Below are 15543 nucleotides of genomic sequence, written 5' to 3' on the forward strand. Positions count from 1 at the left end.
GAAACTGAAGCTTCTACACCGGGAAGGAACAACCAACCCCCACCCAAGAAAACTGTTCTGTCGTCCGTCTGGATTTCCATTTGTCTTCCTTGTTTACCTTCTACTTAATCAATCAGGCCCCAGATTTTCATGCCCAGCCAACATCTGGCCGCGCATCCGCGGAAGTCTTCGACAAGAGCCAGGGCAGGTTGGCAAAGACTCGTTGGCTCATCACTATTACAAAATACTCAACCTGATTGCAAATGGAAAACGTTCGAGGAACATTATCTCTGAGTACCTCGGTGCTTATTGCTCCTCGCCCACTTCCCGATGTCCTTCAATTTTATTTTCCCGTTTTCCATTCCAAAGCCACTTGTGACCTAACTTCCGTTCGCTCTGCCTGAGAGTTTCGGCCCTTCCAGTTCTTGCATCCCGCCGTTTTCTCGGGGGAAAAGCGGGTTTCCTTCAACTCTAACCGAGAGTCCTCTTACATTGAAATCCTCCTGCATCTTGTATGTTTACGCAACAAACAATGATTTAAGCATCTACCGAGCCAACGAAAACGGCACACGTGACGACTGGGCCGTCGGACCGCTGCTTACTATACGCAAGTTGATTGGGTATAGGCTGATTTGCTGAGCAGAATCGCCTTCGAGGCGAGGGCGAAGTTCCAGGATAGATGAAGACGGAGGGGTCAGTCAGCAAAACGGCATTGAGCATGACCGGGGATTTTATCCAAAGTGGGGGAAGATTACCGCTTCCAGCGCACAAGACCCCTTCAAAAACCACAGGCCGCGAAACAGAGCTTCGAATCGTGAATTCTCGATGTTGGCAAACCTAAAATTGCACCTCCGGGTATCTCGTCAAGCTCCGAGCAGCTGAACAAGACAAACTACCAATGGGGTCCAAGTCGACGTCGAAGCCCGACCGAAAATCGCATTCCCCTTCTGGAGCCCCTTCGAACCGTTGAAGCCTCACCCGAAGGTTACATCCGGCCCGCTGCGGACCCTCCGCCCAAGGACCCCGAGCCAGCAGCAGCTCTGTTTCCCCGCGAATCACCATGCGCTGGTATCCTCGTGGCGCTGGCGAATCGACATGCCGCTGATTCGCCTTCGGAGGGACCCCCGCGAGAAACATCAAGGTTGCCGGGCATGCGCCATGGGATGCATCTCCCCATCGGCGCTTGCTTCCGCGTGCTACGCTGCCTGTGTCTGCTTCCATGGCGAGCATGGCTCTGTAGTGCCGCCCCTGTCAATCAGCTTGGCCAGCCCCCCTGGAGAAAAGTTGGGGAAGGCCCACCACGCGCCTGCTTCCCCAATTTACACGCTCCCTTTAATATGAATCATGCGCGGCTAGCACGCCGATCCCATATGCTTCTGGTTGGAGGCTATACTCGGGACCTGCAGCCCAATCTATCTGGGCCCATCTCCGCTTGTCATTCTTCCGCAGGATCCATCCTCTCGGTGACCCTCCCTTTCGTTTCCCGGAGAGCCGTTCCGTCAACACCTTCGAAGATGCGCGAGTGGAGGCCAGGGGTTTGTCATGCTCCGCTCGGGCAGACCGAGAGAAGATATTTAGGCGTCGCGCCTGCCCTGACACCAGACATCGGGAAGGTGCTTGTCTTTTCTGGGCCCAGCCTGACCTACAGGACCAGTCTCTGAGCTTTGGCTGCATTGGAACCATGAAGTTCTCCAGGCGCATCGGGGCAACCGCCCTGGCGGCGTCGTTGTGTAAGTCTCGAGCGGTTTCTAGAAGCTTAGAAAAACAGCGGGTTGCTAACTCTGTCTCAAAGCTCTGCAACAATGTGCCGCACAAATGACCGCCGGAACCTACACCGATGAGAAGACGGGTATCACCTTCAACACGTGGGAGGCTACCTCCGGAGCTGCCTTCACCTTCGGTATGGCCCTGCCTGCGGACGCCTTGACCACGGATGCCACTGAGTACATTGGTCTCCTGGTACGTTGATATGATATGGTGTATGGCAACATGAACATTCTTGCTCACTCTTTATTACAGCGCTGCGCGGTTGCTGATGCCTCTGCCCCGGGATACTGCGCCATCTCCCACGGCCAGTCCGGCCAGATGTCGCAGGCGCTGCTGCTCGTCGCCTACGCCAGCGAGGGCACCGTCTACACCTCGTTCCGCTACGCCACCGGCTACACCCTCCCGCCGCTCTACACGGGCGACGCCAAGCTGACCCAGATCTCGTCCACCGTCAGCGACACCGGTTTCGAGGTGCTCTTCCGCTGCGAGAACTGCTTCGCCTGGGACCAGGACGGCGCCACTGGCAGCGTCTCGACCACCGCCGGAAACCTCGTCCTCGGCCGTGCCGCCGCCAAGACCGGCCTTGAGGGCGCCTCCTGCCCGGATACCGCCACCTTCGGCTTCCACGACAACGGCTTTGGACAGTGGGGTGCCGCTCTCGAGGGTGCTCCTTCGGAATCGTATGAGGAGTGGGCCGCTCTGGCCACTACCACCCCGGAGACCACCTGCGATGGGTGAGTTTAACAAAGTCCAATGTGAAAGCGCTGCTGGGGGGTTGCTAACTCTACGCACAGCTCCGGCGGCCCTATTGCCGAATGCAAGGCGGCGCCTGAGACCACCTATGATTACATCGTTGTTGGCGGTGGTGCCGGTGGTATCCCCGTTGCCGACAAGCTCAGCGAGGCCGGCCACAAGGTTCTGCTTATCGAGAAGGGACCCCCCTCGACCGGCCGCTGGAAGGGAACCATGAAGCCCGACTGGCTTGAGGGCACCGACCTTACCCGCTTTGACGTTCCGGGCCTGTGCAACCAGATCTGGGTTGACTCCGCCGGCATTGCCTGCACTGATACCGACCAGATGGCCGGTTGCGTCCTGGGTGGCGGCACTGCTGTCAACGCTGGTCTGTGGTGGAAGGTGAGCTTCTCCTGATCCCGAGCCGATGATGTAAAAGCTGACCCCGCCGGTAGCCCAACCACTTGGACTGGGACGAGAACTTCCCCAATGGCTGGCACTCTAGTGACGTTTCCGCTGCGACCGAGCGCGTCTTCAGCCGTATCCCGGGTACCTGGCACCCGTCGGTTGACGGTGAGCTGTACCGCCAGGAAGGGTTTGAGGTCCTCTCCGGCGGCCTTGCCGAATCTGGCTGGACCTCGGTCGTTGCCAACGACGAGCCCAACTCCAAGAACCACACCTTTGCCCACAGCCACTTCATGTTTGCCGGTGGCGAGAGAGACGGCCCGCTGGCTACCTACCTCGTTTCGGCTGACGGCCGTGACAACTTCGACCTGTGGACCAACACTGCCGTCCGCCGCGCCGTTCGCAGTGGCAGCAAGGTCACTGGTGTTGAGCTGGAGTGCCTGACTGATGGCGGCTACAGCGGCACCATCAAGCTTAATGAGAAGGGCGGTGTCATCTTCTCCGCTGGTGCTTTCGGCTCGGCCAAGCTCCTCCTCCGTAGCGGTATCGGCCCCGAAGACCAGCTTGAGGTTGTCGCCAGCTCCAAGGACGGCGAGACCTTCGTTGCCAAGGAGGACTGGATCGACCTCCCCGTCGGCTACAACCTGATGGACCACCTCAACACCGATCTTATCCTCACCCACCCCGATGTCGTCTTCTATGACTTCTATGAAGCTTGGGACACCCCCAACGCCGATGACGAGGCGGCCTACCTTGACAAGCGCTCCGGCATTCTTGCCCAAGCTGCTCCCAACATTGGCCCCATGGTAAGCATTATCCAGGATTAGCAAAGTGACGCTCGCGTTTTACTGACAACATCAACAGATGTGGGACGAGGTTACTCCTTCTGACGGCAAGGTCCGCCAGTTCCAGTGGACTGCCCGCGTCGAGGGCAGCACCGAGTTCACCAACTCCAGCCGTAAGCATTCACTCCCCTACCACCACCCAACCCCCCACAGACACTAACACCTCCCCTCCCAGACGCCATGACCCTCAGCCAGTACCTCGGCCGTGGTGTCGTCTCGCGCGGCCGCATGACCATCACCGAAAGGCCTGGCCACGGTCGTCAAGGAGCACCCCTACCTGCACGACGACTCGGATCTCGAAGGCCGTGATCCAGGGCATCAAGAACGTGCAGAACGCGCTCAACGTCATCCCCAACATCACCTGGGTCCTGCCCCCGCCCGAGGGCTCCGTCGAGGACTACGTCAACGGCCTGGCCGTCGGACCCTCCAACCGCCGCGCCAACCACTGGATGGGCACCGCCAAGCTGGGCTCGGACGACGGCCGCAACGGTGGTACCGCCGTTGTGGATCTGGATACCAAGGTCTATGGTACCGATAACTTGTTCGTGGTGGATGCGTCCATCTTCCCGGGCATGTCGACCGGCAACCCGTCGGCCATGATTGTTATTGTGGCTGAGCAGGCTGCGCAGCGCATTTTGGCTGTGCGGTCGTAGGTTGGGGGTTTGGGGCCGCGTCGGGGGTCGGGGTAGCACACGATTCTCTGGATCTCAGATAGTGGTCAGAGCAATGTAACATTCATGAATCACCAATGGACGTCTCTAGTGTAGTGTGTGACCGTGTGCATGTCTGCCATGGCATATGATAATTGTCTAAATGTGTTGTTGCCTGACACCCGCCCGGGCTGCTCGAAGCTGGTTCTTCAATAAAGGAGGAAGAAAACCACATGTTCGTTGCTCCTTTTGCCGAATGTTGGCCTGCATTGATGTCTTTCTGATTCTTTGTAGTGAGGCATCGTGGCTGTCTTGGGAGTGACTTGACATGTTTAAGTTTGTTTTAACCGCTAACGAGAAGGAAACTTAAAGTTAGACTTGAGCGGGGTAGGGAGGTAGTTCTGAGGTCCCAAAAGTTCGTGTGACCCAGAGACAGCTAGTTCTTTCTTGGAGCTCCTGAGGCTTCAAGCCTTCCAGTCATCCACGCCAAGTTTAAGTAGCCCAAAGCTAGAGCCATTCCTTCCTCTGAATCGGTAGCATAAAAGGATTTGCCTATTCTGTCACTCCTCTTTTAATTTCACAGTCCTTTCTATTCATGGAAGTATTATTCACTCCACCACGTCTGGGGAAGCAGGTTGGCAACATTACCCCCGGAGTGCCCCGAAAGCACAATGGGGGATGACTCCGGGCCCCTTTATCAACACTGAATTTCCGTCTGTATCTCGAAGAAGGGCTGCCACGTCAAGTTTCCATGTCGAGTTGTCACATGGATTAAAGATATAAGTACAAAGCTGTAGATGTCTGCTACAGTTCCTGTCTTTTTGAACGCGATGGTCACGACACGAGTCCCAGCCCAGTAGCAGTACTTAGGGTTCACAATTTGAACAACGCGTGATTCTAAAACGCGTTCATAAAACGCGTGATGTGATCAAAGGCCGTGCGCCTTCCATAGGTGTTGCTAGCCATCACGCAAAGTCACTAGTAATGTTGTTCGTCCCATCTTGATGGCAACGCCAAAGGTAGTGTTACCGGGAGTTACGCACTGCTTTCCTTCCTGTTTATTCAATAGCTTTGTTTATTTAATAGCTTTGCTTTCGACACCGGTCTCTCGACTTCTCCTCTTCCAAGTCAACGCGTTCGCCTCCCCTCTTCCACGTCAGGCTCCCCCTCTCCCACTTGTTCGTCTTGTCGCCCTTGGTCTGTCACTTGACCTGATCGAAAGCTTTTCAGCCACCTCACGCTCAGACTGCCCTGCCATTTGACCTTTCAATTCTTTCACTGAGAATTGCCTTGCACTCGGACTCCCACTTGACCGTGTCTTTCTTCCCACCGACTCTGGGATTTCCACGTTCTAACTCTTCCCGCCTCTTCCCACTTCTTCCACCAGCTTCGAGTATTCCGACCCTTTCAATCCACAACTTCAACAATTCCCATAAAACAATCATCGACTACACATCAATTACACATCAACATCATGTGTAAAGCAATTATCGGTCACTGCCAGTGCATGGGATGCTTGGATCAGCTGGTGCCCGGCAGTCTTCGTCGGGTTGACTTCTGCGACAGCAAGCAGGAAGAGCTCGCCGGTCTTTGGATCCACACAGAGCCCGAGAGGGCCAGAACTCAACTTATCCCGTGCAAGAGCCTGACCTTTCAGCGTGTGGGTGATCCTGACGCTTGCCATTCTAAGGGCAAGAAGAACGAGGGTGTGAAGCAGGAGGATGCCGCCAAGCAGTCTGTCGTGGAGGGTGTTCAAGAGATTCCCACGGGCACTGCCAATTATCCAGCCACCCGCTCCGCGGCCACCCCCTTCAAGCCCATCGATGCCCACAAGCAGCCTGTCGTGGAGGGCGCTGAAGACGCTCCCACTGACGCTGTTCATTATCCGGCCGCCCGCTTCACACCCATTGATGCCCACAAGCAGCCTGTCGCAGAGGGCGCTCAACAGGTTCCCGCTAACACTGCCCATCGCTTCATGCACATCGATGCCCGCAACCAGTCTGTCACAGAAAAGCGCTCCAGAGACTCCCACTGAAGCTGCGCATTACCCGAACCACCCGCTTCACGCCCATCAATGCCGCGCAAATTGCCAGGGCTGCTATGGGAGTGCTGGAAGCGGCCGAGTCCAGCCACGCCCAGGGCGTAATCACGATCGAGGATGATGTCGACGAGGCTGACGATGTCGATGAGGCGGGCGACAACATGGACATCGACTCCCCTCTAGCGGGCTCGTCAGTGGCAGTCGGAAAGCTCCCGGCTTACAGCCCCAGCGCAGCGGACAGCCCAAAAACCCAAGGAACCGACAAGGCGGCTTCTTCGTCCTCCCACCCCAGCACGCCCACCAAAATCAACAAGGGCAAACAACCCGCCATCCACACGCCCACCACATCCGCACCCACCACCACCACCACCACCACCACCACCATCACCAACCCCGCCACCCCCTGGGCCGTAACCACCCCCACCAAAAGGTCCACCCCGTACACCACCACCACGGGCACCATCGCCAACAGCGGCGGCAGCAGCAGCAGCAGCAAGCGCACGCCGCTGCCGACGTCGCGGCCCAGCACGCCACGCGTGCGCCAGGCCGAGGCCGCCGCCGCCGCCGCCGAGCTGGCCGACCGCGTGAGCCGGGGCGCGTGGACCCACGAGGAGACGGTGAAGTTGTTGTTGCTGCGGTGTAAGGAGGTGGAGTATGAGGATATGCGCGAGGTGAGTTACTGTTCTGATCTTGCCCTGTGATTTGCTGGGTTGGGCTTTGGTTGCCTCCTGGGAGGCTGGCTGGCTGGCTGGCTGTGGTTGCAGTTGGCTCTGGCTCTGGCTCTGGGGGGGTGGATTGCTTGTATGAGTGATTGCTGACGAGGGATGTCGTTTAGTTCCTGCCCGGTCGAGATGCCGCTTCGTGCCTGGATCGCTTGGCCGGTTTGGCGGTCAAGCACGGGTACGAGGACTACATTTGAATTTTTGCTGTTTTTCTTGTTTTCTTTTTTTTTTTTTTTTTTGCTTGGACTGCCTCGCTTCTTGTTTGTTTGTACATGTACTATAGTCGGTCCTCGGACAATGCGAAAGCAAGTCTAGGACAAATATACTATCGTTAGTTCGCCCTCGGCCCCTCATGATGTGAATGCCGCATTTGCCAAGGGGTTCCACGCCCCCGAACGGACAACAACAATAGCCACGGGGTTGCACAGCCCACAACGAGCAACATCAGTAGGCAAGGGTCCTGCACCTCCAGGCGGACAACAACCGTATCCAAGGGTTCCCATACCCCTGGCACGGACGAAACTCCCCGATCGTGACGCCTTTAGCTCTTTGGGGGCCGTCGGCGTGGTTCTGTGTGGTTGTTCATCAACTGGCCTACATCAACAACATACATGATCTGTGAATCCGACCTTTCTGAGCGACAACTCTGGCGGGAGCTGGTGGATTCATCCTCTAGTTCCGTTGCTCCCTGCTGGCACTCACTTTGGGGGCGTGTGGTGTCTGGGCTTAATTACCGGTATTCACCCTGTTACGGATGAGGACATAGTGGGGGAGGCTGCAGATGCTTTTGAACAATTCCTGCGCCATGGAGTACCCCTGCATTTGGCACATCTCTTGTTGCCTGAGAATGCCCCGGCGGACGATACATGTACGTGTGTGTACCTAGGTAGCCAAGGGGTCGGCATGCCCCTCGGGTAGGCATCAACAGCACAGCATGACAGCCCAAGGTGTCCCCGACTATGAAACCAAGAGTCACCCCCTGAATACGCCTCCACGGATATATGAATGCCAACCCTTGTCACTCCCACTTATAGCGATAATAACTTGAACTCTGCCATGTCCAGACCGTTCAACGTATGCCCGGCGGAAACGAGGAGCAAACAACTCGGTCCAAGTAGGGCTCTTCTACGTGGCCGGCCTACCTAACAGATGATCAAAATGGCATCATCTACGTGACTACGTGACAGACAAGTCCGAGGGACACCGGGCTGGCAGCGGGATTACAGCTCACATTCTACTCGGCCGATCTCCCGACCACGCGTGGAATGCTCACGACCAAGTCGACAGACAAGTGGTAGGCTAGCAACCAAATCGCCGGCCATTACACTAGAGATGGAAATGTTAGGGATGAGTACGGTAGCCCCAACCAAGCCCAAGGGTACTATTCGTTTGTTCGTGGAACAGTGCCCCTGAAGCCGGAAAGGTAAGAGAAGATTGCCAACCTCGACTGTAAAACATGTTTTTGGACGCCACATTTCTCCGAGTTGTGGTTAATCACTAGAACAAGCTTCCGTTTATTGTTGTTCGTGTTAAAATAGCCGAAGTGTACATCACGTACATTTCGCGAGGCCCGAATCAATGTCCATAATTACATGCATTCTGCGAAGTTGACAAGCATCATCCGCCAACCTTGCCTTCCTGCTGTATTCATGGCCGTAGCGGTTCCGACGTGAGAGTCGGAACCGTGGTGGCCCCATATGGATATTGCGTCAATGGCGCTCCTCTAATAGCCTAAATGAACATCTCAGGCCGGAATGGTCGCTCCAAGCCACAACATTTTGGCCAGAATCTCCCCCCTGTTCTCTCCTCATTAGGTTTCCCGGTGGTAGTATCTCCATGTCCTCTGCCCTCAGCCCAACCACAGCAACCTTGTCCATTCGATTCGGTGGGAATGGCTCTTTCCCGTCGACACCCCAGGTGAACCCGGGATCGCCGGGGTGGAGCTCAGCCCACGAATCCACAAGGCCGTTGTCTTGAACGAGGGTGCTATCAGCGGGCAGGACCGGGTTGAAGTCACCCGCAACAAGGCCCCGGCCTGCACACTTGAGCAGGACAGCGACGATAGAGACTTGGTTTGGCCGGAGGGAGGTCTGGATAGGGAGAGAGTCTAAGTGCACGTTGACAAGTCGCATGCGGGTACCTTCACCAGGTTCATCGGAAGCTGTTGGAGCGAAAACGTCGCAACAGAGCGCATCCCTTTCGAAGCGGCTTTGATACTTGACTCGCCAGAGACGGCCGGGTCTCTGGAAGCGCGCCTTGGAGAGAAGGGTGATAGTTGTGAATGATTGCCCAGCCGGAAGGATGGCGTCTGCGTCGCTGAGAAACCAACTCTGGCGAATTTTAGGCTCGTTTAATAGGGTCAGGAAAGCTTCGCGAGAGAGTTCTTGGAGAAATATGACGTCGACCGCCGGGGATAGCAAAAGAATATGCGAGAGAATGGCAGAGAGACGTTGGCCTGGAAGGGGGGAGGAGTAGTCCACATTCCAGGTCACAAGGGTGTATGGTCGGTCGGTGGCTCCCTGTCTCGCTTTGCCATCCGGTGGTACCTCTTGTGCAGCCTCTACGGCACGCCATTGATTGGCGCGCTCATTGAATTCGTTCCAAGATTGGAAGGCTGCGGACGTACCGGCTGGTAGAGGCGTATTTTGCCACCAAGAGATGATTTGCGTGCGGAAGTGGGAAAGGAAAGCCATAATAGCGCTTGCTTTCCGGAGAGTCACGCTGAATGCAGGCCAGGGTTCTGCATCTATCCACTTCTACCCACGGCGACCCCAAAGTAGATAGAATAGATACATTAGTCAGCCGACCCGAGGTAGAGTTGATAGAATAGGAAGCTATTCTATCAATGTAGATTCTATTTAGGTAGATTGCCAAGGCTTGGGCGGGTAAGGATGTTCCGATAACAGGACCCATGACTTCTAACATACTTCTACCTAGCCACGAGTCGGCCACCTCATGCTACTTCACCTTCAGTTTGCCCGCATATTCCATCCTCAAGCGCCTCAATGCTGACATCTCGGAGGGCGATTCCATCATAGTCATCCATCAATCCGGCCTTCACCCACGATCTGATCGTTTGAGCGGCAGAGATCACGTCAGTTCCAAGGCGTGTCCGTCGTGGCGTGACCATGCAGCCAGCAGCTGAGAATGTTCTCTCACACTCAGCTGCCATAGGAGGGACGTTGAGCACGTCAAAGGCCATCTTTGCCAGTCGGGGATATTCGAAGCGGCGGTCCACCCAGTACTTAATCGGGTCGGCCTTGGGAGAAAGGTATCTCCCCTCGACTGAGAGAAGCCAACGATCCAGTTCATCAACCGCTTGTGTAGTTGATGGCCCGCTGCTGATTGTGCTGAGGTTGCGTTTGCGGTGGATGGCTCGCTCTTCCTCGTCGAGATCCGAGTGGTCCATATCTGGGGAGGCTGGAGATAACACACCCCATCGAGGATCAGGGTCAAGATCTCGATATTGTTGTTCCCAGAGACCACGTACCATCTTCTCGGCCTCAGCTGCCCACTCACGCCCTCTCTTCTTGGCGGCCATGGCCTCGATGCGTGAAAGGCCTTTTTCTGGCTGATCCTGAAGGGCGCCGGTGAGATACTGCAGACCAAATCCGGGGTGAAGGACGGTGGCGGCGTAGTAGATAGGCGATTCGGCGATCTTGGACCAGTATTGATCAAGTTTGTCCCAAGCAGCGTTGACACATCCTTGATAATAGCTCGGCGCTGGGCGAGACTTTGCCTCAACCTTAGCATTCTCAAGCTTGTGAAGCAGCTGATCAAACGCTGAGAAGACCTCCCAAATGCCACTGAGTCGGGTCGTCCTGCCCCCCCGGCGAACTCGGAGCTGGTTATCCCCTTCCAACATCTTGAGACGTTTCTCAAAATGTTCCAGGATCGCGCAGAACCATTGAATCGCGCTCCAGTCATCCTTGGTCAGGATGTTATCGTCCACAAGACAGGCAGGTTTCTTGCCAAACACATGGAGCCCCGCGAGCGGGCCTCTCTGCCGCTGTGACTGAGATCGCCCGGTTGCAAACTGTGAGCTGGCCTCACCAACAAGCTCCTCAATAAACGGCCGCAGCTCGAGTGACCCGCTTCATCATGTAGAATTGGGAAAGCCACCGTGTCGACGTTGTCAACGACCACGTCAAGAGTCTTCGTACGGCCCGGCCTCTTTCTGGAGGGTTGCGTAGGAAGTCGGTTGCCAACTGGGACCGGTGGTATCCAGACCACGAGGTTATGCAGGCGGCCAATTGGCCCAGATCTCCTCCAGCTATCAAAGTCGTCTTCGTCGATATCCTCTGGGAGTTGTGCTTCTTTGGGGTACAACAGGGCACGAGCGACCAGATTGAGAATGTGGCCGAAGCAACGAATTCGGATCTTCGGGGGCGTCACGAGCTTCAAGTCCTTTAAGGGCCACGAGTTCTGCCAGTGCCGTATCGTTGTTGGAAGCGTTGTCAACTGTGAAGTAGCCGAGTTGAGTCGACGTAGTTGTGATACCAAACTGCTGGAAGGACCTCTTCGACGTGCGCAGCCCATATTGACACCGGTGTGATTCCCTTCCACATGAGGTAGATCGAGAAGGACCTTCCTCGGCTCAAAGTTCTCATCAAGAAACTGAGCGTTGATGGCCAAAAAGCCGTGACGGTTAAGAGAGGTCCATCCATCAAATGCAATGTGTACCTGCCCAGGACTCCGTGCCAATGCCTCCGTCACACGACTCTTGTACTTGTAAAAGTCGCTCAAGATCTGCTTCCTGACAGCCCGAGGGTCCGGCATCGCTTGTTGGGCCGCCACTTGACGCGCATTAGCGTAGTGGAAGGCAGCTTGAAGGGCTGGGCTGGTGGCTGCGGTGAAGGGCAAGTTCGCTTCAACAAGCCAGTTGACAATGAGCCGTCGGAACTTCATCTTGTCGAACCGAGCAATCTGATCTTGCTCAAAGGCTGCGTCGACTTTCCGTTTCTTTGTAAATGTATCGATCGAGGACTGATGGTGGAGGGCCGGCTTCTTTCTGTACTTGTCGGCTTGGCTAGGGTCTTCTGAGAAGATCTTGTGTTGAACTGCTAGGTGCCTGTAGATGTTCTCGGGGTTCGAGGCAAGGAGGGTATACGGGTTTCTCGGTGGTCTCTTCGCACAGGAACAGGCCTTGCAGAGCCAACGGATGACCTTGGGGTTGTCTTCTTTCCTGCGAACTCTGAATCCGTATTCCCAGAACCAACCCCTTGTGATGCCCATCCTTGGCATGAGATGCACGCCACCATCACCGACTTTGTAGGTTTGAGGGACATCATCCCATGTTTGAGGACGTTGTGAAGCCTCCGAGGGCAGGGTGGTACCGGTCTCGCTCAAGGGGGGGTCAATGGGATCGGAGAGCAGCGACTCAGAGAGGCTGGATGACCGCAGGCTGTCCTGGGACATGTCGCTCATGTTCGGTGGAGTGGGCTCAAGTGAGTCGAGAAAGAACTGGATGCGATCTCGCTTGTCTGCTGAGAGGAGGAAGAAGGAAGATGACATATTGATGGGGGCAAAGGGAATTTTATATTGTAGATTTTGGCTGACGCTCACTGGCTTGCAAGAACGCGGTCAAACGCGTCTTCACGAAGCCCTGTCAATGTCCATGAGCGGTAGGATTCTTGGGAGATTGCTGTTACTGGAGACCGCGGTAGTACAAGTTGAAACCCACAATTAGCAGCTCGAAAACCGGCAGGAGGCGTACCATTAAGTCTCATCATATCAGGACTGCGATTCAGTAGCTACTATCATGGAAAATGCTCGCGCTCGACTCGCCTGAATTTTGCAAACTGAATGAAGGCAAACCGACGCCGGTGACACGATTCGTTGCTGAGCAATAAATTGAAATGGTCTTGTTAGGATCGAAGGACCTCGACTTCAAAATTGTTAGTGACGGAGTTGCTTTGTAACGAAAGTTTGCTGTGTACCGATTACCCCGCCTATCGCGGGGTAAACCTCCTGTCAGTCCTTCCAAGCAACCATTATCTAGAGACTAATCTTTTGGCAAGAACTCTCCGACAAGTCGGGATACAGTGAAGCTAATAGTATCATTAAATTCAGCAAAATTTATATTAGCAGGATGTATAATATGGTCTCCTCCGGGACGCGTCGAGTGATTCAGGTCAATTTAGACCAGGAGACGGACAAGTTTATATCAAGATTTTAATTATCGTAGACCATTACATACATCATCTAGACAACTCACTCCCAAAAGTGGTTCGACCGAATTGAAACATACATCAATCATCTTAATCTCATCTAGAGACTATTTTCCCCACATGGAATCATCTCTGGCGCTTAAAGCCATCGTGCTCTGGCGAGGCGTCAAAAATCGGCTTGTTTTGCCTGCGAACACGCGCCACCAGCTGAGCGGCAGACACGCGCAGGACACGCGCAGGACACGGCAACGAGGCAGAAAAGACACTCAGCGCGATTCTCTACGCTTGATAAACTAAAGATGACTTGACCTAGGTATCTAGAGCGCTTCTGGCCAAGATCTCGGTGTGGCGCTACGGTACTACCTGAGAGGCTGATGTAGAGGCCAGAACGTCCGAGGGAAGACCCTCTAGAGCCGCGGGCTCGAATCACGGTTGGATCATATTTTGCATTTTCTTGACACCCCTTTATCACAAGGTATTGATGGTTTGGGCGTTGTGTGTTGGATGTTCCAATGCTCAGTAAAGCTGTTGCTAAAGCATACACGGAGCGTTTAACCGGTTCGCTGTCAACTTGTTGATTTCCTCGGAACTATGAGCTATCTGCTATTTCCCCATCAATAACAGAACATCAACCATCCAATGATGGCTCTCTTTTCTCCGGAACTTCCATGATGGGTTGCCAGAGCCAAAGCATGCGGGCAGGGCACATGTGACTAGTCACGTGAGCTGTCTCAGCCAACGTGGCGCAAAGAGTGCGGAAAAGCCGGAATATGTACCGCTCTGGGCGGTGGTGGCTGGGGCGTGCTTGAGGCGGGCTCGAAAGGGTATGTGCTGAAATATTAGTAATCACTTGGCAATCTACCCACTTTAAATCTACGTAGATGAGGGTCTGGTAGAGTGGATAGAAGCTTGGCAGCCGGCCAAGTAGAGTGGATAGAAAGCACTGCTTTCTATCTACTAGTAGATTCCGAAACTACTTTGGTAGATAGATGCAGACCCCTGATGCAGGCTATAGTAATGGTGGCGGTTCTTGTTGAACACTGTTTTGTTCAGATGATCGAGGTTCCATGCCAGGTTGCTGTTTGAGCATACCGGGAGTGGTTAATCCGGCCTGGTCCGGGGGCCAAGTGACCCCGACTGAGGTACCTACCTTCCTCTGGCGGTCCAACCACCGGCAAGGGGAACGATTCACTGAGCCAAAGCAGTCACTGCAACATCTACATATATCGGGTCTATTGATAGTAATATGGAACCGATTATACTACTCACTAAAGAAGTTCAAGTCGACAAGACTCGTTGCTTGACCCCCAAGGATGCCCCAGCTCTTGTTTCTCACAGGAACGCTTTTGATCATGGCCACCTGCGTTCATCCGTAACCGGTAGGCTCCTGGGAGCGAGCATCGTGTGACCTCTCAAACTCAGGACGGAGGACACGACAACAAGAGCCCTCTTTGTCGATAGGAGTCACCAGTGACACGATGCTGGCAGCGAGCCGGTTAGGTAGCTGGCCTTCCCCAACTCTGCGTAGCTTGCCTCCACAATTTCCTAAACACCTTGATGTAATCAACTACCAAACCATGTTCCCAAAACGACACCATCTCTGCAGAAAAATGCAATATCTAACACCTCTCAGCACTCTAGGGGCGCTGTTCCTAGCCGGGACAGCAACTATCTCCGCAAGGGGAGAGCAAGCCGGCAAGTACACAGATGTCGTTACGAACATCCGCTTCCGCGGCAATATTGAACCATCAAGCTTCACATTCGGCCTGATGACGCCCCAGGAGCCAACGACCGACTTCGTCGCGCAGATCGTTGCGCCCCTGGTGGACGGTGCCGGATGGGGCGGCGTCAGTCTCGGGAACTTCATGACCGGTCCGCTCCTGGTTGTCACATTGTACGTGTTGGATGCCGCCTCAAAAACACAGAAAAATCGAGGCCACAGCTGTCCCCCTTTCGTTGCACCCCGAAAGGCGGCAGTGGCCAAAGCGGTGGGGTGTAAACGTAGGCGAACCAAGTTGCTAACCCTCAACCCAGGGCCGACGGCGACAAGGTAATGACCGCCGGCCGCGTACCAACGAATACAGCATAGCCGGCGTCGTCCCTACACGGCCACAGCATCATCATCTCCCCCATCCCACAGGGGACCTTTGTCAACAGTACCCCCATCTGCTCCACTTTCCTCTAGCGCGGGCTGCATCAATAACGTCTCGTTCGAACCACCCCCCGAAGGGC

General features: G+C 55.0%; 4 protein-coding genes across 4 annotated transcripts; 3 read left to right on the forward strand and 1 right to left on the reverse strand.

Annotated features, from left to right (window-relative positions):
* Positions 1-1660: 1660 nt before the first annotated feature.
* CHGG_08622 (uncharacterized protein) lies at positions 1661-4381 on the forward strand (the record flags this gene model as incomplete). Its single annotated transcript, XM_001226548.1, has 6 exons — positions 1661-1709; positions 1772-1938; positions 1999-2480; positions 2541-2880; positions 2934-3426; positions 3882-4381. The coding sequence occupies 6 exons, from the start codon at positions 1661-1663 to the stop codon at positions 4379-4381; spliced, it is 2031 nt and encodes a 676-aa protein (XP_001226549.1).
* Positions 4382-5852: 1471 nt separating this feature from the next.
* Positions 5853-8439, forward strand: CHGG_08623 (uncharacterized protein; the record flags this gene model as incomplete). Its single annotated transcript, XM_001226549.1, has 7 exons — positions 5853-6112; positions 6388-7090; positions 7255-7319; positions 7477-7713; positions 7780-8009; positions 8206-8255; positions 8329-8439. 7 exons carry the CDS (start codon positions 5853-5855, stop codon positions 8437-8439), a joined length of 1656 nt encoding a protein of 551 aa, XP_001226550.1.
* Positions 8440-8850: 411 nt separating this feature from the next.
* Positions 8851-12655, reverse strand: CHGG_08624 (uncharacterized protein; the record flags this gene model as incomplete). The annotated part of the gene is made up of 3 exons (XM_001226550.1): positions 8851-9596; positions 10301-11069; positions 11195-12655. The coding sequence occupies 3 exons, from the start codon at positions 12653-12655 to the stop codon at positions 8851-8853; spliced, it is 2976 nt and encodes a 991-aa protein (XP_001226551.1).
* Positions 12656-14888: 2233 nt separating this feature from the next.
* CHGG_08625 (uncharacterized protein) lies at positions 14889-15400 on the forward strand (the record flags this gene model as incomplete). The annotated part of the gene is made up of 2 exons (XM_001226551.1): positions 14889-15205; positions 15346-15400. The coding sequence occupies 2 exons, from the start codon at positions 14889-14891 to the stop codon at positions 15398-15400; spliced, it is 372 nt and encodes a 123-aa protein (XP_001226552.1).
* Positions 15401-15543: the final 143 nt, after the last annotated feature.

The sequence above is a fragment of the Chaetomium globosum genome, genomic scaffold (assembly GCF_000143365.1).
Source record: "Chaetomium globosum CBS 148.51 scaffold_6 genomic scaffold, whole genome shotgun sequence".
Lineage (NCBI taxonomy): Eukaryota > Fungi > Ascomycota > Sordariomycetes > Sordariales > Chaetomiaceae > Chaetomium > Chaetomium globosum.